Genomic DNA, 25088 nt, shown 5'->3' on the forward strand with positions numbered 1-25088 from the left:
GCCCACCAGCACCATCTCACCCCATGCTAGCTCCATATGCCTGCCGGTGAGGTGTGTAACGTGTAAAATAAAAAATAAAAAAACACAAATGAAATAGAAAAAATCATATGGAAACGAGTTATGAAGTAACTATCCACGGCTGTAACAATGTACTTCTTTGAAGTAATAAGCAGTCAGAGAGTGCGATAACAGGGCAAAAAATTGACATGTTACTGAGACATTTGACGACCTAGATCTAGCTCTCACACACCTCCAGTGCGCACTCCAACAGCCTTCCAGCTTGGAAGATTCAAGGTTATGGTAGGAACAATGAGGGGAAGGTGAGCGCAGCTAAAATGTGCCCAAGTCTCAGGTCGTTGAATGTCAAAGTAACTTGTCAGTTTTGTGCCCTGTTATGGCACTTTTAAACTGCTTTTTATCTTGTTAAAGTCGGGGATAGTTTATTTTTGATTGATTCACGGAGATCGGAAGTAAATGGTTCGCAACACTTCGAGCACGTTTCAGGATGCAGATAAGAAAGGAGACAGGATTGGGTCTTGGAAATATTTTAGAACAATTCATGTACTACGCTGTGGGAATCGCGGATTATTTTTGGCTACACGACTTTCTATGCCGTCTCTCCGATCACATTCTGTAGTTGCGTCTTACAAAATTAATGGTTTCGTGCTTCAAGTAATAAGCTGTAAAACTTTCCCTCGATCTAGGGCTTGTTTATTTTTTGCAGTACGGCTGTCCATGCGGTTTCTCCGTGTGCACATATCACGAGGAACATAGATTGTATTGCACTGGAGCTGAACTCGATTTTGCGTATTAAAATATCTACCGTCATCAAACCGGTGAGAGGTGGGTAATCCACATTCATTGCTGCCTTGAAGTTTGTAGTGCCGCTCAACTCTCAAATACAGACCTGATGCTGGCATTTTCTCCCAACTGAAAATTGATGAATTTGGTTGTTCCTACATGGCAAACATGCTTCCTGTGGAAGGGGAGAATCGGCAGGAAAGGTGGGGGTGTTGCCATATACCCGCACGGATGTTTACCTGTGAGGGCCCCGAGTTGACCTGCTGGTACCCGAGATGAAGTTTCTTTGGCTGGAGGTTCAGCAATGACCTTATTACACTCTTTGAATGTGGGTACCGTCCTCCATCAGCTCCGGTACAATTTTGGATAGATTTTGAAGATCTAGTAGAGCGAGCAGTGGAAGAGCCTCAAACCTAGAATCGGCGGATTAAAATAAACAACAACAGCAATAACAAATCTCCACCATCTTGATGGGTGATTTCAATATTGACGTTGCCCCACAGACTTTTGCGTCGCAGCACACCTTCCAGGACATTCAAACACAATTCAATCTAACCAAATATATAACATTTTCCACTAGAATTACTCCTGGCGTCCAGCCGTACTCTCGACTTACTGCTTGCCGAAGCAGATTTGCCAATAACCTGGACGATTGATACTGTACACATCAGTGATCACTTTGCCGTAGTAGCCAAACTAGCTATATACTGGACCTCACCTGCTAGGAGCAAGAACATCACTGTCAGTTACAAGAAACTTCATCTGATTAACTGGCCCTGCTTTAAGGCAGATCTGTTGCACCATCTGAGTACATTTAAACGTTCCGAAGATCTTGACACCTCTTAATCTGTCTGGCAGAGCACCATCACTGCTGTTATTGACAAACATGCACCAATTGTATCATTAACAAGAAAGAAAAGGCGAGCATATTAATGTTGACAGGTGAACGTATTGGCATCGTCCGCGAGCGAAATTGTCTCCATAAGCGCTTGATCCGAGACCCAGGAAATGACGACTTGAGGCAGCATCACCGCATTGCTCGTGCATAAGTTCGCCGACTTGACAGACTTCCTCTGTCCGTAAAACTAATGTGCTACTTCAGATCAGCGTAAACTGTTTCAAGTCATGAACAACGTCACTGGAAGTCGGGAACCTAGACAGCAACCAAAGGTGCCAGTTGAGGAAGTAAGCGAATTTGTTGGGGACATTGTTCATGATGTAAGCAGGCCATCACAGTTAATGGTTCCTGAGGGCCCACATACGCCAGACGCCTTCATGTGTTTCCAGTCCGTCACTATCAGTGATGTCTGCAAGCTGCTACAAAGTGTGAACCCCCATAAAGCGACAGGTAGTGATGCAATCCCAGGCATTGTGCTACGTGATTGTGCACATTACTTGGCGCCTATTTTGACTTTGATCCTCAGCAGATCACTAGCCACTGGGCGTGTTCCATCAATGTTCAAGCTTTCCCAAGTCACTCACCTCTTTAAAGGAGGCAATCCAAATGGCTGTGGCAATTATAGACCAGTGTCCCTCTTGCCCGTAGTTTCCCGATTGCTGGAGAAAATCATCAAACAGCAACTTACGGTTTACCTTTATACCTGTCGAGCTATCCCTAACAGTTAGAACACAATTTGCGTATCGAAAACATCACTCTCGCTCTAGCTGCTAATCGCTGGTTGAGGAATCGATCTGATCTCAAAGTCACTGGATACAAACCTACAGAGACGCTCCGTTTCCAGCTCAACAAACACCTCGTGAACACCAGATAGCAGCGTGGACGTGCTGAACAAAAGCTGGGGACCGAAGGCCATTCACAACGCTGTTGCCTCCAACCATCTAATTCTCAAGCCGGCGCCGGGGACAACAATGTGAAGAATCAGGTATTCACTGGAATAATAATGATTCCTGGCAGAGGCTATAGTCGCTTTTAAGCAGGATTCTTCTCACGTCTACTGCTGTTGTTGGTAGTTTGCTATTGTCCTGATTTTTCCGCGCTAAGGAACACAGGGTAACTACGAGTGGAAGGACCAAATTCTTGTTTTTCTTGTAACGTTGGCCTAATTTTTCATTAATATATTAGTAGAGGTATGGCATGTCTTGGCCCTCCCTTGGCCTGATGGCCTACCCCGCCTGCAGAACTTGATAGAATTTGTTTCGGCACACTAAAAATGTATTTAAAGGGGGGGTTGTCAACTGACAACCGCTCTCTTCAGTTGTTTTTCACTGTTGGCACATGCGTTGCATGAAAATTCTTTTATTAGTGAAGACGAAAAATTATAGAGCGGTTGTCAGTTGACAAAACCCATTTTATTTCAAATGCAGTTTCGGGGTGTCCACCACTTTCTGAATAAAAATAAATGTATTACGGAATAATGCGCAATCGTTTCTACTTGTAGCCACAAGCATATTTTGGACCACCAAGCTGGAGTCATCTGAAGCAGTCATGTCATACCACTCAACAAGACTGATCACACAGCATAGGGCTGTGCTCCCAAAAACAAACAAAACAAAAGGTAGAAACAGATTGAATACAAATATCCGGATCGACGAGGGAACCGGATAATCATACACACATGCTGTATATATGCATGAGATATGCTGTATATCAGTAACTGACGTGGAAGGAGGAGCCTTGCTGTCCAGGCCAGATGGAAGTCCTACTTATCAGTAGTCCAGAGCTAGCTCGAGTACGCCAGCACTGCCAATGTACACCGTCTTGCTGACAACGTGAGAGATCAGCTGCTACGCATAAGTAAGAGAGCACTTAGATGCATATTTGAGCATGACACATTCACGCGCACACCATACTTGCTTGAGAGGTACCACATAATTATTATTTTTGTAATTATTCACACATATCCGCCGGATGAGTACGCGAGGCCCATGCACCATGGGAACGCACGAATATAAACCAGCATATGTTCCCTCAGCAATACAAGCAAGCAAAGATAAATTATAGCCCAGGCTGCGAAAAACAAGCGAAGAGAGATAAAGACATAGGCAACGAATACAGTTACAAAGCGAAGCCAGGGATTGGATGTGTTCAAATGGGTACGATGACCACATGATTAGCTTAGACAAAAGATATCATACTAAGTCCATAACCTTCGTTTTCCGTTGCATCCACAATATCTGCAGTTCACTCCTCTCTGACATGTTCTTCCTTCGCCGTGACTGTGCTCACACAGATAGAATCACCCGCGGCCAAGTCAAAAACTCCCTTCTTTCTTTACCCATTGTGCAAGATTAAGCTTGATACAAATCTATTTCATTCCTTGGTGCTGACCGCTTTAATGCGCTTCCCGAATCCCTTCGCACAAAATCATATCCACAATTCATTTCTCCGGGAACATAACAAATCCATGCATCATGGGCACCCTGTAAGAAGACCTTAGGGTCTGTTGGGAATGCTCAAGTAAAAAACAATACAAAATACAAGTACACCCAACGATTTTATTTCGGAGTGCGAGGGATCCGGATAAACGAGGTCTCACTGTATCTCCTTTCCAATCAATGCCCCAAAGCCAAGAGCCTTCTATGGTGATACGTACGCGTCAGTTACGAATTGTGTAGTTATGTGAGTATCTTAATACGAGCGCTCTTATGTACTGTTTGTGTGCGTTTTCACCTCCAGCATACAATTGCCCTGCGCCAACACTAGCTAATGGTACCATCACGGGTACTGCTCCTGTATACACGGCATCATGCAACAGTGGATACCTGATATCTGGCAGCATCAATGTCACATGCGTTAATGCCACCACAACCACACCTCTACCTAAATGTGTCGGTGCGTAGCATATCTGAGTGGTATTTGAGCTATTCGACGTTTACAAGATAACTAGCTAAATATCATGTGATCGTGCTTTTAGAGAAGGACAACGAGAGTTAAAATAAAAGTGATCTGCTAAAACAAAACTTTACTCTCTTGACAGTACTGAGTACTTTTCTAACATCATAATCATCAACTTAAACGGAAATGTGAGATGTGAAATGTGTGTCAAGCTGTGTTTACAAGGTCAACTTGCGAATATACTGCTATGAACTTCGCAACCCCGCAGATGTCCTTGACATGCGACTAGCTAGAAATTATGAGATCTGGTCCTTCCTGGAGCCAACAATCAGCATGTTCTGCAGCATTGGCAGCAGCGGTGGAGTGCAAACTGCGGGTAAAATTGGTCACAAGCCAGCTTTAGTGCGCAGGTATGAGTTCGGACATATCAGCATGATGCAGTGGAACATTTCGTTCTGGACAAAAACCCAAAAAGGGCAATGGAGGGTGATGTCCGCAGTGCTAGAATAGATGTTCTACTATCTTCCGGTGTACTGCTCTATGTAATTGGGAATGTGGCTGGCTGTGCAATCACGGTTTGTAAATGGACTGCTTTCAAGATGTGAATTTGTGGCGTCAGGAGGTTTTCTTAGGTAAGTTGATGTTGGCTGGATGGACATTTACAAAGTTCTCAGCCAAATTTATAATACACACGTACAGTTTGTTCGTGTACGTTCCGCCGCTCATTTGTAGACCCAGAAATGGGTTTTTGTTCACATTCAAGAATTTACTCAGATGGAGAGCCAAGCGTAACTTGTATTTCCTTGGTCTTTCTCTTTTTGTATAAATTCAAGAATGTGAGTCAAATTATCAAAACGGACAGTTGGGTGATCTCTTGATATCTTGAGCAATCCATGGCTTCATTCTTGCAATGGCATTTTGTGGTTGGTTGATTTGCAGTAAGATCATGTACAGTGCCTACCCCTCCAACGAATGGCTCAATTGTTAGCAGCTCCTCGTCACCATATGGCGTGACTATATTCGCATGCAACGACGGCTATCAAATGACAGGAAGCAGTGCAACAGTGTGCTTGGCAAGCTGGATTTGGTCAACCACAGCGCCAATATGCACAAGTAAGGTTTGTACGCTACTGCTTTGTCTGGCATAACTACTACTGTATTGAACAAGCTAGAAACCCGTAACTGCATGGTCCTTAAAACCATTTTAGCAAAGATCGTCGCTTTCCCTCCGCTAGCCTTTACGAAATTGCCAAGATCAGTCCCCTTTCCACTCGACATAAGTATCACCTCTGTGTTCTCATACATAAAATATTACTGAATAAAATACCCTTGCATATACAGGCTTATACTTGGTTCTCCGAAACACGGAATACCCGGAACTCATTCGGTCTCCCAGGCGCTGCCTCCACCCTATTCACTAGATCCCCGATCTTTGCTGGCTATGTGTTTTGGGCAACATTACCAACGCAGGTCAAGACCAGCACGTCGATGGATAAATGTGTTGCTAAAATCTCTATTACAGGGTTTGACAGAGCTCTCGGCCATTGAAAAAAATGTTGAGTCACCTCCACCATTAAACTGCGCTCTTTAGCCGACTAGACTCTCCTGTACACAACCATCACCATTGCGAGGACACTTCCGTAGGCGATATTGATAAAAGAAAAGCTACATGCATGTCCAATGCGCGTCAACAGTACTTCACACTTTTCTTTTTCCTGCGTTATCATCTCAGCTATGCCAGTTGTGTATGTGAAAACCCCCTATATAATAGCAGTTTGGTCTATATTTTTAATCATTCAACATCTACCTTCACTGATGAGCTATGTATTAGCAAAACAGCTGTCTGAAGGAGTTTATCAATAATTATCGTCTACGGAAGTGTCCTCGCAATGGTGATGGTTGTGTGCAGGAGGGTCTAGTCGGCTAAAGAGCGCAGTGTAATGGTGGAGGTATGTATGTATGTATGTATGTATGTATGTATATTTTTATTTGAATTCGCAAGTACACACGGGCTACAAGCCCAATTACATGGAAGCGAATGCCATAATGAGGCCAATTAAGAAAAAAAAAGGTGGAGGAAGGAGGAGGACGGTAGCAAAGCAACAGGGAGGACAATTCAGGACTAAAATCAACAATTGCACAAATGTGAGAACACCTGAGACTGAGGGTACCTGTGGAGCGATAAAATGCCAAGCAAACAGAAGAAAGGAAATCACAAGCCAATACACGCTAAACTGCACTTGAGTTAGAATGAAGGGGAAAACCGGAGCTCAACAAAATTATAACGTACAAAGTCATAATAAGAAGTCAACTGGATGAGAAGTAGCACAAGCAAACATTTCCTGACAACGAGAGGGGCTGTAACTACAGCCACAGCAGTAGCTGCTGTAGCAGCAGCAGCAGCAACAGCAACAACAACAACAACAACAACAACAACAACAACAACAACAACAACAACAACAACAACAACAACAACAACAACAACAACAACAACAACAACAACAACAACAACAACAACAACAACAACAACAGCAGCAACAACAGCACCAACAGCAACAACAGCAACAACAACAACAACAACAACAACAACAACAACAACAACAACAACAACAACAACAACAACAACAACAACAACAACAACAACAACAACAACAACAACAACAACAACAACAACAACAACAACAACAACAACAACAACAGCAACAGCAGCAGCAGCGCCGTGCAGACTACTCCAAGGGGAGTATGGGACTGTGAACACAGAAGGCGAAGGTGACTCAACATTTTCTTCAATGGCCGAGAGCTTTCTTTCGACGCGTTTGCTGTGCAGTGAAACCGAGACCCTAGGTCGGTGGAGCACATCAGACCCCGTCACCACGTCCACGATTCATGCCTGCGATGCTGCACCGCTGCTGTGGCCTTAGTAAAAAATAAAATAAAAAGCTCTGTCGCACCCTGTAATAATGATACGTGCGCCGTTAGCGTCAGAGCAAGAAGAGGGACAAGACGAGTCAAGGGACAATCCGGAGGACACAATACCATACGACCAACTGTTTGTTTCTACCAGCGTTATTGTACCGTCGACACAGCTCTGACGACGATATACTGGGCGAATGCCGTGGGCCTCCCAGCGTGTCAGCGGCAGTGGGTGATGGGCAGATAACAAGGTAGCTTGCGGACAACATCGGTGGCATGAAGCCTAGTGACTGCCAAGCGTCTTGGCGCGACGGGCGAGCAGTACAGTGTCATACCCCAGGGGCTTCTGTGGCTGTCGACGTCGGCGAGTCGTGAGGTGCGTTCGCAGGCCTTCATGCCGGCACTCGGACAACTGCAATACTAGTACACAGACTCTCACTAGCTACATAGTACTCTGATTCTGGCAAGTTACTTCTGCATTGACTAGTGATTGATTTTCCGTGCCGAATTTCCGACACTGCAACGCTGCATGCATGTCCAATGCGCGTCAACAGTACTTCACACTTTTCTTTTTCCCGCGTTATCACCTCAGCTATGCCAGTTTTGTATGTGGAAACCCCCTATATAATAGCAGTTTGGTCTATAGTTTTAATCATTCAACATCTACCTTCACTGATGAGCTATGTATGACGAAACAGCTGTCTGAAGGAGTTTATCAATATCGTCTACGGAAGTGTCCTCGCAATGGTGATGGTTGTGTGCAGGAGGGTCTAGTCGGCTAAAGAGCGCAGTTTAACGGTGGAGGTGAATCAACATTTTCTTCAATGGCAGAGAGCTCTGTCGCCACCCTGCGGAAGACCAGGCAGCATTACTCCATGATTGGCCGTATGAAGCCGTTGTAAACAGCAATACGGCCAGGTGCTGTCAGAAGTGGCGCCACCTTCCGGAGAGAGTGGAGGCGTTGGAAGGCCCTGGTGGCAACCTGGCGTATGTGGGCCGAGAATCGCAGCGTGATGTCGAAGGGACAGCACTAGCATGGTTCGCCTCATACCTGTGTGATCGTCGGCAGAAAGTCACTCCGCCACATGCTACATCCAGAGTCCTCCCAGTTTCGCGTGGAGTCCCGCAAGGTACTGTTCTGGGTCCTGTACTCTTTAATGTCGAGATAAGCCACCTCCCTACCATAGCGGATTCCTTCACCTGTTCCCTTCCCATGTTCGCAGATGATATGACCCTCTACCGAAGTGCCCCCTCACTCAAACTGTGTATTGCCTCCGTCATTCCCTGCTTGAATGTACTATGTGGCGAGCTACAAACGCTCCACATGATGATCAATGTTAAAAAGTCAGGTGTTATAATCATTTCCCCCGGCCGAAACCCCACGACGCACCCAAGTGTCATTAGCCTTCAAGGTGAGCCACTTAATTTTGTGACCGAAACTCGTCTCCTTGGTATCCAAGTTGACAACTGCCTGTTATGGACCAAGCATATCGATGTAATTGTTAGAAAAGTATCCCAGAAGGTGGGTGTCTTACGTCGCACCTTCCGGCAACTGAGCAAACTTGCACGCCGCCAGTACATCCTGTCTGTCGTTCTTCCTGACATTCTGTACTGCATCTGTTCCTTCGTCACACTCATTACTGCGAAGGATCACAATCGTCTAGTAAGCGTGTACAATAGAGCTATCCGAGCGGCTTGTGGGGCTTCGAGCCGGGACAGTATTTCTGGTCTTCTGAAAAACCTTGATGTTAAGCCCCTGGACTACTATTTTCTGGTGTCAACTGGGAAGTTCATTTTCATTAATCATATTCTTCGCCCTTTGTCTGTATTTACATCGTTATTTCCAGCCCCGCAATCTACCCGGAGCACGCGTAATCGCGACACACATGATATCCCTTATTTAAAAATGCAGAACAACACTCGGTCAAAAATCCTTTGTGCTTCGTGCTGCTCTGTTTTTTAATGCTCTACCTAATGACTTGAAATCCTCTGTGTTTGCCTCTCAGTTCGATCGTGGTTTTAAGCGCTTATTGGATGATCCAGTTTGGTTTGAACGATATCGTGCAATTTTGTTTGACAACGTTGGCAACGTTTAGTCATTCATCAGCTACATGTATATATTGCCCAGGTTCATTCAGCATACGTTTTTCTTCTTTTCTCTTTATGTTCACCACTCATCCCCCTTTTCTTCTAAACATTTGAACATTTACACTGATGTACATGTACATGTATATTATACACTGTTTATTTTTTTATTTTTTTTGTCCCATCGGCCTCTTCATATTTGTGCAGCTGCACTGTTGAGCTTCCGATGTAAAACAAAATAATAATAATAATAATAATAATAATACGAAGTAGTGGTTGCGACTTCGGCGATGATTTGTAAGAAAGGGTTTGCTCCCTACACCGGAGCTCGCGCTAATAATAAACAAAACACCGAGGAGCTTGATCTCGCCAGCTTCAGGCACCCTGGTACCATTCACCCGCTATACCCCTTTAACATCCATCCAGAAAAATGCATCGTGCTTGCCCTATACATGTAACACTTGGTCAGATGTTCGCGAAAAGCCTAAAGGATGATAAAAGCTATAATGAGAAAATTGGAGAGTAATGGGAATGTTTTGTTCAGCTCTAACGCCTTCCTAGTATAAGACGTCATTATGAAGAAATACTTCGGTATGGCCAACGTGCCTGTACAGATTTTGCCACTCCGAGTTTCGTGTTTCCTGGCAAAACCATTGGACAAAACAGCTAAACCACGATTCAAGGACGCAAAGCAACTTTCAACACAATTTTTTGTTTTGAGATGCATGCAAAACCAAATCCTCAGTATGACAGCACTGTGCTTCGACTATGACACTTTAGATGGACAATGCGCAGTACTAGTGGACATGAGCAAGGCATTCGATAAAGTACGGCACCAGCTCATGATCCAAGATTTGTTTGCTTTGGGTGTATCTTCGACTGTTTTGCGTTGGTTTGCGAGCTACTTCACGGACCGTCGGCAGAGAGTAGTTCTGGCGAGTGGGCAGTGCTCGGGCCTAACTGCATGCGAGTGTGGAGTCCCTCAGGGTAGTGTACTGGGTCCTTTGCTGTTTTCACTATATACCATGGACGTCCATAGCGTCACCAGCCCAGCACACTCCCAGCTGTTTGCGGATGACATCCTTCTCGACACGGCAAGCAGATCCGTAGCAACCCTAAATCAAGTCTTATCAGTTGCTGTGTCAAACTTGGCTGACTACCTACACGGGAAAGGCCTGGTTTTAAACCCTGACAAGACGCAGGTCTTAGCCATTGAGGCATCACGCCGTAGTACCCTGGAACTCAACGTTAACTGCAACGGGACGCCTCTTACCCAGACCACCACTGCTCGCTTTCTGGGCCTACAGATCGATTCCTGTCTTCGGTGGGACGCGCAGGTCTCCAGCATAGTACGTAAAACTTCCCAGAAGCTAACCACCCTGAGAACCATCCGCCCGTCGCTATCTGAACGCCAGTCGCTCCTCTTCTATTCTGCCCTTATACTTCCTGACATGCTTTATGGATCAAACGCGTTCTTCTCTGCCCTCACGGCTTAGCAGCGGCACCAGCTCACTGTCCTCGACAAGCGATGTGTTCGCTGCGTAGCCAATCTGCCCTTCCCGTCCCATACCACTCCTATATACACTCGCCTTTCCCTGACCCCTGTAATTGAACGTGCCAAATGCAAACTCCGTTTCCTTATGCACCGTGTCCACACCAGCAGCATCAGCCCTCTTCTGAAAGATAGAGTAGCCCTCCAACCTCCCAGTAACACCCGTGGCAATGACAATTGCAAATACGTTGTTCCGCTAACTCGGCGAACATCTGGCGGCAGCCGACCATTGGTTTCCGCCGTGAAGCTTTGGAACACCCTGCCGCAGGAACTCACGTCCGCTCGTCGTCCAACCCCGTTTAAAAGATTGCTGAAAGTGTTTTTCTACGGTTAATATGGCCGAATAGCACCTCCCTCTGGCATAGGTCCTCATCTTCCTATTTCTCCCTGATTGTTACTTCGTTCGAACTTGACTTGTAATTACCGGTACAAATACTTCCTTTTGACTGTTTTCTCATTTTCGCAAGTGAAGCTTTATCGAGCTACACTTTTTATTCTATCGCCATCATAATATTGGGCATCAATGCCCGTTTGGTTTGCGATGTAAAATAAAACTTCAAACAAACAAACAAACATTAACCAGCAGTAACAAGCAGACGCTTCACATGAGGATCGTTTCGCCGTATAGCCAAGGACTGTATTGATCGTATTGCCCAATGGTCTTGCCAGTATCGTCATCGACTGCATGTATCGGTACATCCGCCAACGTCCTTCTCAGCTGAGACTTTCCGCTTGTGCTTGTCTTGGTTGCGCTCACCTTTCCCTCCTATGTTATCATAATTATCACTTAGAACCTTCCAAGTTGGAAGGCTGTTGGAGTGCACAACCAAGACGTGCTATAGCTGGTAGCCAGTTAGTTGTAGAACGTCAGTACCGTCGGTCAGTGTCGTGCAATTTTATAGCATGTGCTGATTGTTTAGTAGCTGGTAGTGTTAGTGGAAATTATATAGTAACGTGCGCTCTAGTCCCTTCGTCCGTTTTCTTTTCTACAAATTTATCCTTCGCTCTCCATCCGAGTCTATTTTTGTTTTCTGTTATTTCAATTCGCTTAATCATAGCACGGGAAATACTGCCTTCTAACCAGAGATGTGCTCTGTCGGATTCCTAACAAAACGAACGTAGTTTAATATAATATTTGAAAAATGAAAGTGTGAAAAGTGAAGAAGATTGCAACTATGAAGGTTTTCCTTTACGATCGTTACACGTACATGTGCCTACTTCGAAGTACACGAAATTTACCAACTCAACTGGTGTATTGTACTGGATGATACTTGAAATGCATTGTCGCATGAATCTTGGATGCGGCCTTGTGACACCGAACAGTACTTACATAAATGTGAACTTGTTAAATAACTGAGATTCACTCAACGAATACATGTTATGTTGATTTTTGCTGGCACAGAAATTCAATGTCCTGCAAATCCAACGTCTCCTGTAAATGGCGCTGTGTCTAGTGGTGCTCGAGATCCTTTCACGATCAGAACATACTCGTGCAATACCGGATATCAACTATCTGGATCAACAACAACTGTTTGTCAAACAACTGGAGCATGGTCTGGGACACCACCAACTTGCACTCGTCAGTACTGTTGGTAGAATGTGTCACAACGTGCTACATTGTAGTCTTTTAATCGAGAAGCGAGCGTTAAAGTCAGCATCAACAATTATGGAAGCTTTAGAACAAGATTTTAAATGACTGAACACAGGTTAAACTTTTCTAAGTGTCCGCAAACTCTAACGCAGACACTTAAACATTTAGGGAACTTTACTTCCCAACTCCAAGCTCCAATAATGGTCTCCTCACTGCGATTCAAATTAACATTAAGATTAACACTACACCTCATTTCCGGCTCTGATTTTTGAGCATATTTGGGCTCTCCCTAACTAACACAGGTTACTAGTACTTTGATCGAGAGACGAGCGTTAAAGTCGCCAGCAATATAATGATATGGAAGCTTTTGGACAAGATGATGACTGAACACGGGACCGGAGGACGCTGCAGAACTGATCAGGTAGCTGCCCAGGAGTACAGTGACAACACAACACTGGCGTGGATTTGGGGCGATGCTCTAGATCTATGTAATCACGTTTTTTAGCCACGTATTGGGCTGCAGGACTTTTGCCAGCACCATCGTGACGTTGCAGATATGTGGCTTGATTATTGTAGTTGACGTTGATTTAGTGACTTCGGCAAGTTTGAGTCGTGTCAAGAAGTCAGGTAGGATTCAGTACTAGGCTGTAGTGGAACGTGAGTTGTAGTCTTTGCCGATTTTTCAGGGTGTCCTGGATTTGGTGTGCAGCGCTGTGGAAATGGCTTGCTGTGGAGGTACCGGCACTGGATGTTGTATCAAAGGTACGAACTCGTACCACGTGCCAAACCTAAACAAATTCAAAAATTGACTTGGGTCTGTGGGAGTCTGTGAGAGTACGCCCATTCGTTCCGTTGTGACAGATTCCAGGGCCACGTTGAGGGGCCCTACCTTACCACTCATGGCTGCTTCTGGACTTGTTTTAGGTTTTGATCCCGCGCACGGACAGAATGGGCACGAAAATGTGAAACAATTGTAAATGCATCTTTTGGCTCCTGGGTGACTCGCACACTGTGGCAATGTGTCGGAATTTTGTGTTTTTCCGGCCTGGAAAGCCTGTCAGTGAGGCGCAAGAACTTTAAATCATGTCCAGAGTGCCAGCATATTGGCAGGAGTGTGTGGTCAAAATGTCACTCAAATTCATTGAGAGACACCAAAGTTACGGTCAATTGAATTATTATTATTGTTATTACGAGCATTTTAGCGTTGAAGTCGACCGATAGATCCACTTCTTCGCTTGTGCTGGACAACGAAGGCAGGAGGATAACAAATGACACGCTGTGGGAAAAAATCAAACGATCACTGTATCAGTACCAAAACAGCACGAATCAGAAGAAAAGGGGCAAAGGAGCCGCAGAAGTATAAAGTCAGTGGTGGGTGAACAATGCAGTAGAGAGCATTGAGTGATGGTGTGGTGGTGTGGTGGTGTGGTGGTGTGATGGTGTGATGGTGTGGTTGATCAGCAACCATCCAAACATACAAGGTTACATGTACTTGTACGCTGAGAAGAAGACAGATATTGCAGTGTCATCCGTCCCTTACAGATCCTTTCTGTCACTCGTTGACACAGAGCTCGCCACTCGGCCCTATCCACTGTAATCTTCCTGTTTCTGTGCAAGTTCTCCAGACTACTCAGCTTTCCGGCATCTGCTGCCTCCAAGTCAGCAGATAGTGTACCCGGCAGGTTGGTCCTCCGCCGTCCTCTCCAGCCCTTTTTTTAATTGAATGCCATTATGAAATTTATGGGTAGGCTGCCCCTGAAGTGGTAATCTCGAAGAACTAACAACATCGAGAAGGAGTGGTGATTTTTTGTTCTTGTATTGGTTTCTCCTTTTCAATTGAGTTTTTTGAGCTTATTGATTGAGTTCTTTTTAATTATATAAAGATTGATTTGAAATTTTATTGGTTTAGGTTTGAAAATCTTTATTTTACAAATGCATTTTTCTGATTTCTTCTCCAGTGTATGATTTATTGCATTCTAGACCATTGTGTTAATTTGCCCCTAAAAGAGGCCTGTAAAAATGAGAACCGGGTTTGAAACCCTGCAAAAAAAAACAAAAAAAAACAAACAAAGAAAAAAGAAAAAAAGAGTGGTGTCGTTTATTCTCAGTAGCCAAAATAAGTAAAACTGCTCCTGCGAGCTGTGTTATTCACCCGCAATATCCTCTTAAGATCCATCCAGAAAATGCATTGTACTTGCCGTATACGTGCAACACTTGGTGAGATGTTCGCGACAAGCCTAAAGGATGATAAAAGGTATAATGAGAAAATTGGAGAGTAATGGGAATTGTTTTTTTTTGTCAGCTCTAACGCCTTCCTAGTATAAGAAGTCATTTAGAAAGCATACTTCGGTATGGACAACGTGTCTGTAACGTGGGAAATACTGCCTTCTCACCAGAGATTTGCTCTTTCGGATCCCTACCAAAACGAAGGGAGTGTAATGTATTTGTAAAATGAGAGTGTGAAAGTGAAGAAGATAGCAACTATGAAAGTGGTCCTCTACGACCGTTACACGTACATGTGCATACTTCGAAGTAGTACGAAATTTACCAACTTTACCTGGGCTATTGTACTGGATGTTACTTGAAATGCATTGTCGCATGAATCTTGGATGCGGCCTTGTGACACAGAACGGTATTTGCTTCGTAGCACATAAAATGTGAATGTTTAAAATAAGCGAGAGTAACTCATTGAATACATTTTATGTCGATTCTTTGCTGGCACAGTAATTCAATGTCCTGCATATCCAACTTCTCCTGTAAATGGTGCCGTATCTAGTGGCGGTCGCAATGCTTTCACGATCAGAACATACTCATGCAATATTGGATATCAACTGTCTGGAGCAACAACAACTGTGTGTCAGACAACTGGAGCATGGTCTGGAACATCACCAACATGCACCCGTCAGTACTGTTGTTAGAATTTGTCACTACTTACTACACTCTATTACTTTATTCAAGAGGCGAGCGTTAAAGTCAGCATCGATAATTATGGAAGCTTTAGAACAAGATAATGACTGAACACGGGCCCGGAGGGCGATGCAGAACTGATCAGGTAGCTGCCCAGGGGTAGAGTGACAACACAACTTGATTTTGGTTTTGGATTGATTTACTTTTATTTCATTTTCATTTTCATTTTAACTTGCCATATTTTGCGTGTGCATTTTGCCTTCTTGTTCTTTTATTCCATGGCTGGTAGCCCTCATTCATAATATTGGTTGACACCATCTCACCCATGAATTGAGAATAATAATAATAATATCCTGTGTGGATTCACAGGAAGTGTGAGTTACGAAGTCTGAAGAAAATGTTGAACGGCCTCTGCTGGGATGACGACTACACCATAGCTCAGTGGTTAGAGCATCGCTGCAGAAGTACAGTCATCACGGAAGCATGCTCTTTTTAAAACACACATGTGTTTGCACTGGTATTGATGAATAACTTGGTGTACTCATTGCCAATTTACTGTTATTCGGTCCCCCGATGAGATGATTATTGAAATATTTCAAAATTTCGAACAATTTCGGATGTACCTGAGGGATAACTACAAAATCCGTTGTGCTAATCAACTCAAACACACACACATACACACACGCACCATTAGTCGCACTTTAACCCATGGAAGGCTGTTGCAATAAGCTGGGGTTGTGCATAAGTAATGAAAATTGAATGTTGTGTTTGTCTTCCAAATGGGACTTGGTCGACTTCCCCACCATCTTGCCAACGTACGTATTATGACAATCGATTTATCTGCCTTCTATGTTTCGTCGCTTAGTCCGAGGAGGAGTGTGTGGGGGGGGGGAGTGGTTAACAGAAACTACAAGGATTGGGGCCGTTCATACCCAGTTGCCGAAATACGTAATATTGCTGCTGCCAGGTGTGTCATTCCCCTGTTACATCCCGGTGAGATCCACAATGATAACAAATATGATAGACATTCACTACATGCATGCTCACAGGACAGCAGGGCAGATTCAGAAAATGCGCTTCCATAGAATTGGGCACCATTGCCCGTTTGGCCTTGCGAAGCAAAATAAAAATCAGCAACAACAACAACTTCAAAAGAGAACGTTTTTTTCAGTGTACGGCTTTTGAGACCCACAAGTAAATCATGAAACAACTGATGCAAGGATGGGCAACGTGCATAGGATGCCATTTGTTCTTTTTACTTTTGTACTCTTTTAGCTTCAGATGAATGATGTATTGTACGTCTCTTACTCTTTCTATACAGGTATACAATGTCCGACGACTGTTCCTACGCCTACATTTGGAGCAGTTATTGCAGGAAGTAATGATGTGTTCAGCTCCAGGCAATATATCTGCAATCCTGGATATCAACTGCAAGGTAGTTCGCATACAATTTGTCTCTCAACTGGTGCATGGTCAGGTCCAACACCTATATGCAAACGTAAGGGAGAATTTGAGCAATCCAGATTCGCTTGAATTTGGAACTTTCCGTTTCAACACCGTGAATAAATTCATTTCAGGCTTCAGTTGGCCGAATCTGTTAGGTCTTTAACTCTTATCACTTGCTGCTTACAAGGGTAGATTTCCAATTAAATCCGAATTATACGAAAGCTTGGTCCATCTTCATCAATCTCCTGAAATTTATGGAGAATATGACACAAAAGCAGTAGTCACCTGTCCGCTCTCCTTATTGTTATCCTAGGTTTGGTGTCTCCTCGCTGTTTGTTCAGTTATAACACACGTTGCTTTTCTGGCCGCCAGCGTCGTCACCAATCCTCGGCGGCGCTTTCAACTGATACAGTGTTACTTGCACTGTACTTGTCACCAATGTTATTACTATCATGCATCGGCACTATAGATAATCGGAAACGTGTGTATCGACTCAAAGTGTTCCGCAAATGGGATAAGCCGTGGCATTAACATTACATAGCAGGTATAGTCTATAAGCACAGGAAAGTACTAACCCTCTCTATCACATCTATGATCGTTAATAAGCTATGAACGCCTTAGCTATGTACAGTGTATGTATGCCACTTCTGGTGACTGTAATATGCAGCCATAGCAACGCAATGTCCTGCCAATCCACCGTCTCCGGTAAATGGGGTCGTATCTGTTGGCGGTCGAAATGCTTTCACGATCAGAACCTACTCCTGTAACACCGGATATCAACTGTCTGGAGCCACAACAACTGTGTGTCAAACAACTGGAGCATGGTCTGGAACACCACCAACATGCACTCGTTAGTACTGCGTAATTGATTAATTTTACGACGGCCCAAAGCATGATCATAAAATCGTGTAAAGTATTAGTATTGCCCACCTAGACATTGTTAGGAAATTAGAGGCCACATGCCACGTACTGCTCTTTTCTCTCCGAACCTCAACACTTGCAAGCCAGATATGAAAGAAAGAAAGAAATCATCAGTCACACCACCGGGACTCGAACCAGGGACCTTGCTATTCGCGAGCAATGCTCTAACCAAACTGAGCTACAGTATGACTCTTATCCACAGTGATGGTAAATCTATCCTTCTTCGATCAATCCACATCTGGCTTGCATCATACTGGCAACTCACACCCATCAAGGGGGCCCTCGGCCATTCGCTTGATATAATGGGGAGCGCGTCCAACTATGTCCACTACGAGCAAATACAAATTTCAATTTCAAATTTGGACTTCACGGAGAATTTCAAAGTGTTAGGAAATTAGAGGACCTAGACATTTCCCATATATTCGGAAAAACATGTATCCCCCTTTTGGTGTGTGGTATCGACTTGTTATGAGCATTTGACGGCACTTACATGGCCGTTATTCAACATTTTATAATTTTTATTTTACACACATAACAGAGGCGAAGGCTGTGTTAGCTGTAACTTCAAGTTTCACGCATTTCAGCGGTCATCAGACAGCAGCATTCACAATCGAATTCTCTACGAGCAGGCCTATATATCTCATGCTAGTGTGGACGTTAGTGCATCGTGCGAAGTGAAGACGTGGTATTGGGACAGTGGTATTGAGTTGTTTGTGAGGTTAACGGAATAGGTGAGAATAGAGGCGATAGCAGGGCAGTGTTACCGAGTCATCGATGGCGATAGCGACAGTAGCGCAAGACCACATCAGGCGTGAAGAGGGAGAGAGAAAGCACTATGGCGCCAAACCTGACGTTACAGCTAACACAGCCTTTCGCCTCTGTTGTGTGTGTATACTGCTCTGTACATTCGTACATTGATTCGTGCATTGAGCCCTTTACCTCGAGCTTCCCAGACCGGCCTTGTTTGTACATTATATGTTATATTTTTACTTGGCTAACATGGAATGAATGGAGTGAATGTTTGAGTGCTCTTTCGACCTACACTCTATCTCGGAGATGGTCGATCATGTAGCTTAGAATCACTGCGAACTTGTAGATATTTGGTTTGTTGAATTTGGTTGCGATTTGAGCTATGACTGGTTGTTCATTCATGGCATAGGCGCACCGCTCGATTTCGAACTATCACCTCCACACGGCTATGCGTATCTCAATGACGTGTTAATGACTTTTATCTCAGTTTTAAAACACTGTCACACACAGTCAGGGTATCTCGAAAGGGCCCATAACTTGTTTCACTTAACCAATGTTCTGTATGAGTACTGAAAGTTGGATCTTGTTGAAGATAAGTGCTATAATTTTATTTCCTTCGATTTGTAGGTGTTTTGTGTAGAAGTCAAGTGGCTCCTTCTAATGGAGCTATTGCTAGTATGTCCTTGGAGATTAATGGTGCAACAATTTTCACATGCAATCCGGGATACAATGTATCCGGCAGCAGTGCATCTGTTTGTCTTCCCACTGGAACATGGTCGACTTCACCACCAACGTGCCAGCGTACGTATCTCCTATTATAGTTGTGATATAGTCAAGTGGTTTGCTTCACTGTCCGAAGAGTGCTCAATACCCATGTAGGGCAGAGCGTTGTACACAAGAGAGAGAGAGAGAGATTTGAAGCTTTGTCACAATTCTGCGTTTCACGTATTGCTACGATCATCGTGGCCTGATGATCGTAGTAATACGTAAAACTCAGAGTTGTGACAAAGCTTCCAATCTCTCTTGTGTATAGTTGTGACAGTGGAAATACCAGGAAAGCTGTGTTACATGCTTGTCTTGGTAAAACAAAAATTAATGCTGCCATTAGTGTCAGTAGCTCCTAGGCGTGGCAGAAGCTGTCACAATATAATAATTATTCCCGTAGCTATGCAGAAGACGTTACAGAAGACGTTACTTCAGAGTATTCAGGAGTGAATACTCTTGGGTCCACCCGCGTGTTGGGCTGTGACGCTGGATATATACTTCAAGGATCCAGTCGAGCCATTGTGTGTCAAGCTGACAAAACATGGTCAACGACTAGTGCTACTTGCGTCCGTACGTTCTTAACGTTTTTTAATCTTTCACTGGTGGCTGCTTGGTTAACGACTACACCCTAGTTTTGTATCAGAGCATCGTTGGGCATAATCGAGAGTTACTTCTTCTAGACCTAGAGTTGACAAACATTTTTTTCTCCAGACTTCCCGTTTGAAACTTTTCCTCAAGCGAATGAATGAGCTCATAATGACAACTGTAAATTTTAGAATTGTATCCTGCTCTCAAACCAATGAATAACTTGTAGAAGGTATGTTGTGTTGGACATTGATTATCAGGCCACCTCTCCGAAAAACACGACAGCCTTTGACCACAGTGTTTGTCATCGCACCATTTTTTCTTGCCAAATCTATAATATCCGTTAGACAAAACCGATCAACAGAACGCAAAATCACCCCATAGCATTCCTCTGCACGTAACGCAATGGAAAATGCTCATTTGTTTGCGAATTGGAACATGTGAAAAAGTTCTATTGTGTTTAACATCCTGCTTGCAGGAGTGTTGTGCCCTGACCTCTCTGCACTTGCAAACGGAGCAATATCCGCTGGTAACAACGAGGTGTTCACCGTGCGACGATTCACATGTAATGCAGGGTTCAATCTTGTAGGTAATCCAGCAACAGTGTGCTTGCAAACGGGAAGTTGGTCCGATGGTACACCTCATTGTATTGGTAAGTTCACTCTTTGGGCTTTAGTGAAATAAGTTTTAAATTTTCTAATGCAATGGCAGTGATTTTGCTGGTCGCGACTGGTATTTTTATATGAATTTCTGTCTTGCATTGTGGTGGGTTATAATAATTGCTGTTTGCTGATATGCCAGTGTAGGTGCAAATGAAGTTTGATTAGGGGTTTGTGGAACTATGTCTTAGAGACAATGCTCAATGTTGCCAGTGTTGCCGTAACATTAATGTTTTTATGCCATGCCAGCCGGCTATTATGAAGTCATGTATGAACCCACAAAGGTGTAGGCAAATATCGTATTACATACCCACAGTATAACTACGGCAGGAAGATATTGAAATTACCAGAACATGTGGTATACGTACAGGCAACCAAATGACACGGCAAACGTGTTCCCAGAATTACGTGTTCGAATGTTGAAAATATTGTCAGAGTTCAGAGCAGGTAGAAGGAGGACGTCAGGAAGGATCTATTTGAAGGTTGAAATAAAAACTGGCGGAAACCACCAATCGCTAATTGGTACAGCTACCCAAAATCCATCAATGAAGGGGACTCTCAATTGCAGCTCGTCCCCTTGTGTTGAATTTGAAACGTCTTACTTCACAATACATGCCTTCTGAATGTTTTAAACTACTTTTCTTTCAATATCGTCAATCTCTCACAGAGAAACCAACCACGTGCCCGAAATTGCTAGCGCCAGCCAATGGATTTATTGATAACGGGAGCCTAGATGTTGGGTCCGCCCGTGAATATTCATGTGCTGCCGGTTACATGACAGAGGATTTACTACAGACGGCTTGCTTGAAAAACGGACGTTGGTCTCAACCGGTTCCAGCCTGCTATAGAGGACCCACCACAGGTAGGTCATAACTACGTTTTTGTCATGAATGGTTTCATCTAAACCGAGCCTTACACAAGTTAGAAATGGAGCTAGAATAGGAAAGTAAAATATGGTTCGGCACAATTTGTGGTGGGTCTTATCTACTCACCTCCCACCGCATCAGGAGGGCTGATGCGGTGGGAGGTGCAGGAGATGCTTCTGCGCCTTGTTCCTTGATGATTGTGGCGGTTCTACGTATGGGGTCAAATGAGTCTGATTCTCACGCGAAACGTGATTTCTGTTCGCCAGCATTCCCTGAACGTGGTGCACTGGGTTTGCTGTAGACCACATATGAAGCAGTAGTTCTACAAAACATATAAAAAATACATGTACTTCGGGATCTCACAGTCTAGTATTCCCCTCTAGTTGTCCTGCCCTACCACAACTCAATTCACACGTCCATTGAAAGTTCACTTTAGTGGCCAATGTTAAGATGATCCTTACCCTGAGAGATTCCTAAGCTCACTGTGGTTGTTGTTCTTCATTTTGTTTGAACAACAACAACAACAACAACAACAACGACGACGACGACGACGACGACGACGACGACGACGACGACAACAACAACAACAACAACAACAACAACAACAACAACAACAACAACAACAACAACAACAACAACAACAACAACAACAACGCGTCGACGACGACGACGACGACGACGACGACGACGACGACGACGACGACGACGACGACGACGACGACGACGACGACGACGACGACGACGACGACGACGACGACGACGACGACGACGACGACGACGACGACGACGACGACGACGACGACGACGACGACGACGACGACGACGACGACGACGACGACGACGACGACGACGACGACGACGACGACGACGACGACGACGACGACGACGACGACGACGACGACGACGACGACGACGACGACGACGACGACGACGACGACGACGACGACGACGACGACGACGACAACAACAACAACAACAGTGAGCACTGTTTTTCTTCACACCACCTATCCAGGTTATCTAATCTTGTCACCCGAGTCTTACATCCTTTCTCCCTTTCCATCGTCATCATAACAGTGGGCATGATTGCCCGTTTGACATGCGATGTACACTAAAAACAAATACAAAATTACAATAGTAAACAAACACACTCTGAGTAGGAAGAGTATAATGGTTCTCTTGATTGTGCCATTTCACCATTAGAATACTAATCAGTTGAATATGCACCGGTCTAGTGTCTACGTTTCTGGACTTTGGAAACATATCCCATTGATCCTAAAACGCTTCATGAGCTTTTGAAAAAGAAACGCCTAACAACTTTGTTGAGTGTGTTGGCTAGTGCAGTTTTATCGGTATCCTGTTTCTTTATGCAAGAAAGACTTTCCTCGCTTTAATCTGGTAAATGTTTGGCAACGGGTGCAGTGTGGAGTGGAGGATTTTTTAAAGCGTTTCAAAATACTTTTTGGTGAAAAAAAGGAGGACAAATTGTTACGAGTTATGACTAACTGTCCACCAACGTAACCAGATCTTATACAGTCAGCGAGTGCGACAAAATGGTACAAAACTGACGAAGGAGTACCGAGACATTCGGCGACCTGACACCTAGCTCCAACACTTCTCCAAGGCGCAAACCAACAACCTTCCAACTTGGAAGGCTCAGTTTTGTGCCATTTTGTCGCGCTCGCTGACTGTATAAGACCTGGTTATGTTGGTGGACAGTTAGTCATAACTCGTAACATTTTGTCCTCCTTTTTCACCATAATTTAATTGGCTCACCACCCGAGTTAAATTACTTTTTTCTCAGTTTTATGTGCGGGATCGCGTTGACGTATCCATCCTCCATCAAAATAAAGTCATGCAAGAACAGGGAAAGAGAACATTGCGTATAGGACTAGAAGGAGAAATTATGGTGAAGTTCGCAAATGTGCGACTAAGGTAGACAGCAGGCTGTGATTTTGTTCATAACTATCAAATCTTGTTATGTGCCTTTTTTTCGTCCTCAGGTGCACAAACAACAACATGTTCAACATCTTCTAATGTCATTGCAGGAGCAATCGGCTTTTTTATTGGCTTGTTAATTCCTGGTAGCTTTGTTCTAGTTCACCTTTTCCGCTCGCGACGCGGGAGTAAGAGAATCACGATGACAGACAACATCGGCCAGCCACCGACCATTTTCAGGAACCAATTGACCAAGAGTCAAGCATATGGAATGGACCTGACCACGATTGAGCCGACCCAAGAGCCAGAGTATGAAGCGGTAGAGCAAACCTAATCTCCTGTTACTCTCTTCTATCACTTTTTTTGCGTTTGGAACACAGCGTGCCAAACAATTTTTGCACTTTCCTCATCCCTAACGTTAGCCTATTGACATAGTGCAAAGCCCAAACCCGCAGAAAAGGCACAGAGTGAACTTATCACAAAATTCTAAATGATTCTTTCAATGGCGTTCTATTTTATACGTATAATGCACGTTTTGGGAGTCTTATTTTATCAGATAGCATGAGAACATCAACATCTTTTAAAAATTATTTTGGTATCGTTCAATGTCTCCATTGCTTTTATCCAATTTGTTCACAGTTAACAAACTTCGAATTTTGTTATGCCCACCATGTTTGTACCCATTGTTCAAAATTCCTTACCTCATGCTTTGGGCCATTAAATACGCCAGCGGTTGAAGGATCTGTTAGACCCATCGCAGGGTTGAAAGCTCCTTTCCACGCAGTTCAGCTAGCTCCTTTGATTCAGCTTTGATCAAAGGGATGTGCATATTCTTGCATCTACTCAGAGCACTTTGAGAACAATTTTTGGGCAATTATCTTGTTCCTTCAAGTGTTTATTCCATTTTTTATATCAGGGCAATAAAGGATACAGTATTATTGATTATTGTTGTCAACATGCCATTTCGTTCAATGTGTATGTGGCTTTTTTCCTTTGATTTAACCACATGGTATTATGAATAGTCACCACCACTACGCAAAGGTCGTTTAACCACATTGCTTGATACCATTCGATGATTGTTTGAGTATACACACTTTCACATGCTACACACAACACAATTCTAACTCGAATCTGACTACTAACGGATGTCACGAGTTTAAATCCGCTGCTTGTTGCCTACGCCATGTGATCTCTGCTACTGTACTCGGCGTGATGGCGGCATGGATGCAGCTTACGGGGTTTGATCTCCTGCTGGGAAAATGGTGTTCTCAATTACTCACTCACCCTCGCAGCTAGGCGCTGAATCTGCCACGCTATGCAATCAAGCATGGTGGTGGTCTAACGTAGCGAATTCTCCTAAGTGGGCGGTGTCTCTTGGATCCATTGCATACTAGAAGCGTATGGTAACGCAGATTCGCGTAGTGTACCACTTACGCAGCATTGGTGGCACTATGGCATTGTGTACTGCATGCGTTAGGGTCTTTTTCTGCGCCTTGTCACGGAATCCAATTGCATT

General features: G+C 44.1%; 1 protein-coding gene across 1 annotated transcript; it reads left to right on the top strand.

Annotated features, from left to right (window-relative positions):
- The first annotated feature begins 16972 nt into the window (after positions 1-16972).
- On the top strand, positions 16973-24707 carry LOC135819845 (P-selectin-like). Its single transcript, XM_065333126.1, has 6 exons — positions 16973-17143; positions 17759-17941; positions 19390-19563; positions 20591-20764; positions 21439-21633; positions 23638-24707. The coding sequence occupies exons 3-6, from the start codon at positions 19440-19442 to the stop codon at positions 23904-23906; spliced, it is 762 nt and encodes a 253-aa protein (XP_065189198.1). The 5' UTR covers positions 16973-17143; positions 17759-17941; positions 19390-19439; the 3' UTR covers positions 23907-24707.
- Positions 24708-25088: the final 381 nt, after the last annotated feature.

This window comes from Sycon ciliatum, chromosome 6 (genome assembly GCF_964019385.1).
Source record: "Sycon ciliatum chromosome 6, ocSycCili1.1, whole genome shotgun sequence".
Lineage (NCBI taxonomy): Eukaryota > Metazoa > Porifera > Calcarea > Leucosolenida > Sycettidae > Sycon > Sycon ciliatum.

Bases quoted from the DNA above. Each gene is read 5' to 3' on its own strand.
- LOC135819845 (XM_065333126.1), top strand. From the start codon at position 19,440: ATGTCCTTGGAGATTAATGGTGCAACAATTTTCACATGCAATCCGGGA. The intron at 19,564-20,590 runs GTACGTATCTCC...TCCTGCTTGCAG, and splicing joins TTCACCACCAACGTGCCAGC to GAGTGTTGTGCCCTGACCTC. The intron at 20,765-21,438 runs GTAAGTTCACTC...AATCTCTCACAG, and splicing joins TGGTACACCTCATTGTATTG to AGAAACCAACCACGTGCCCG.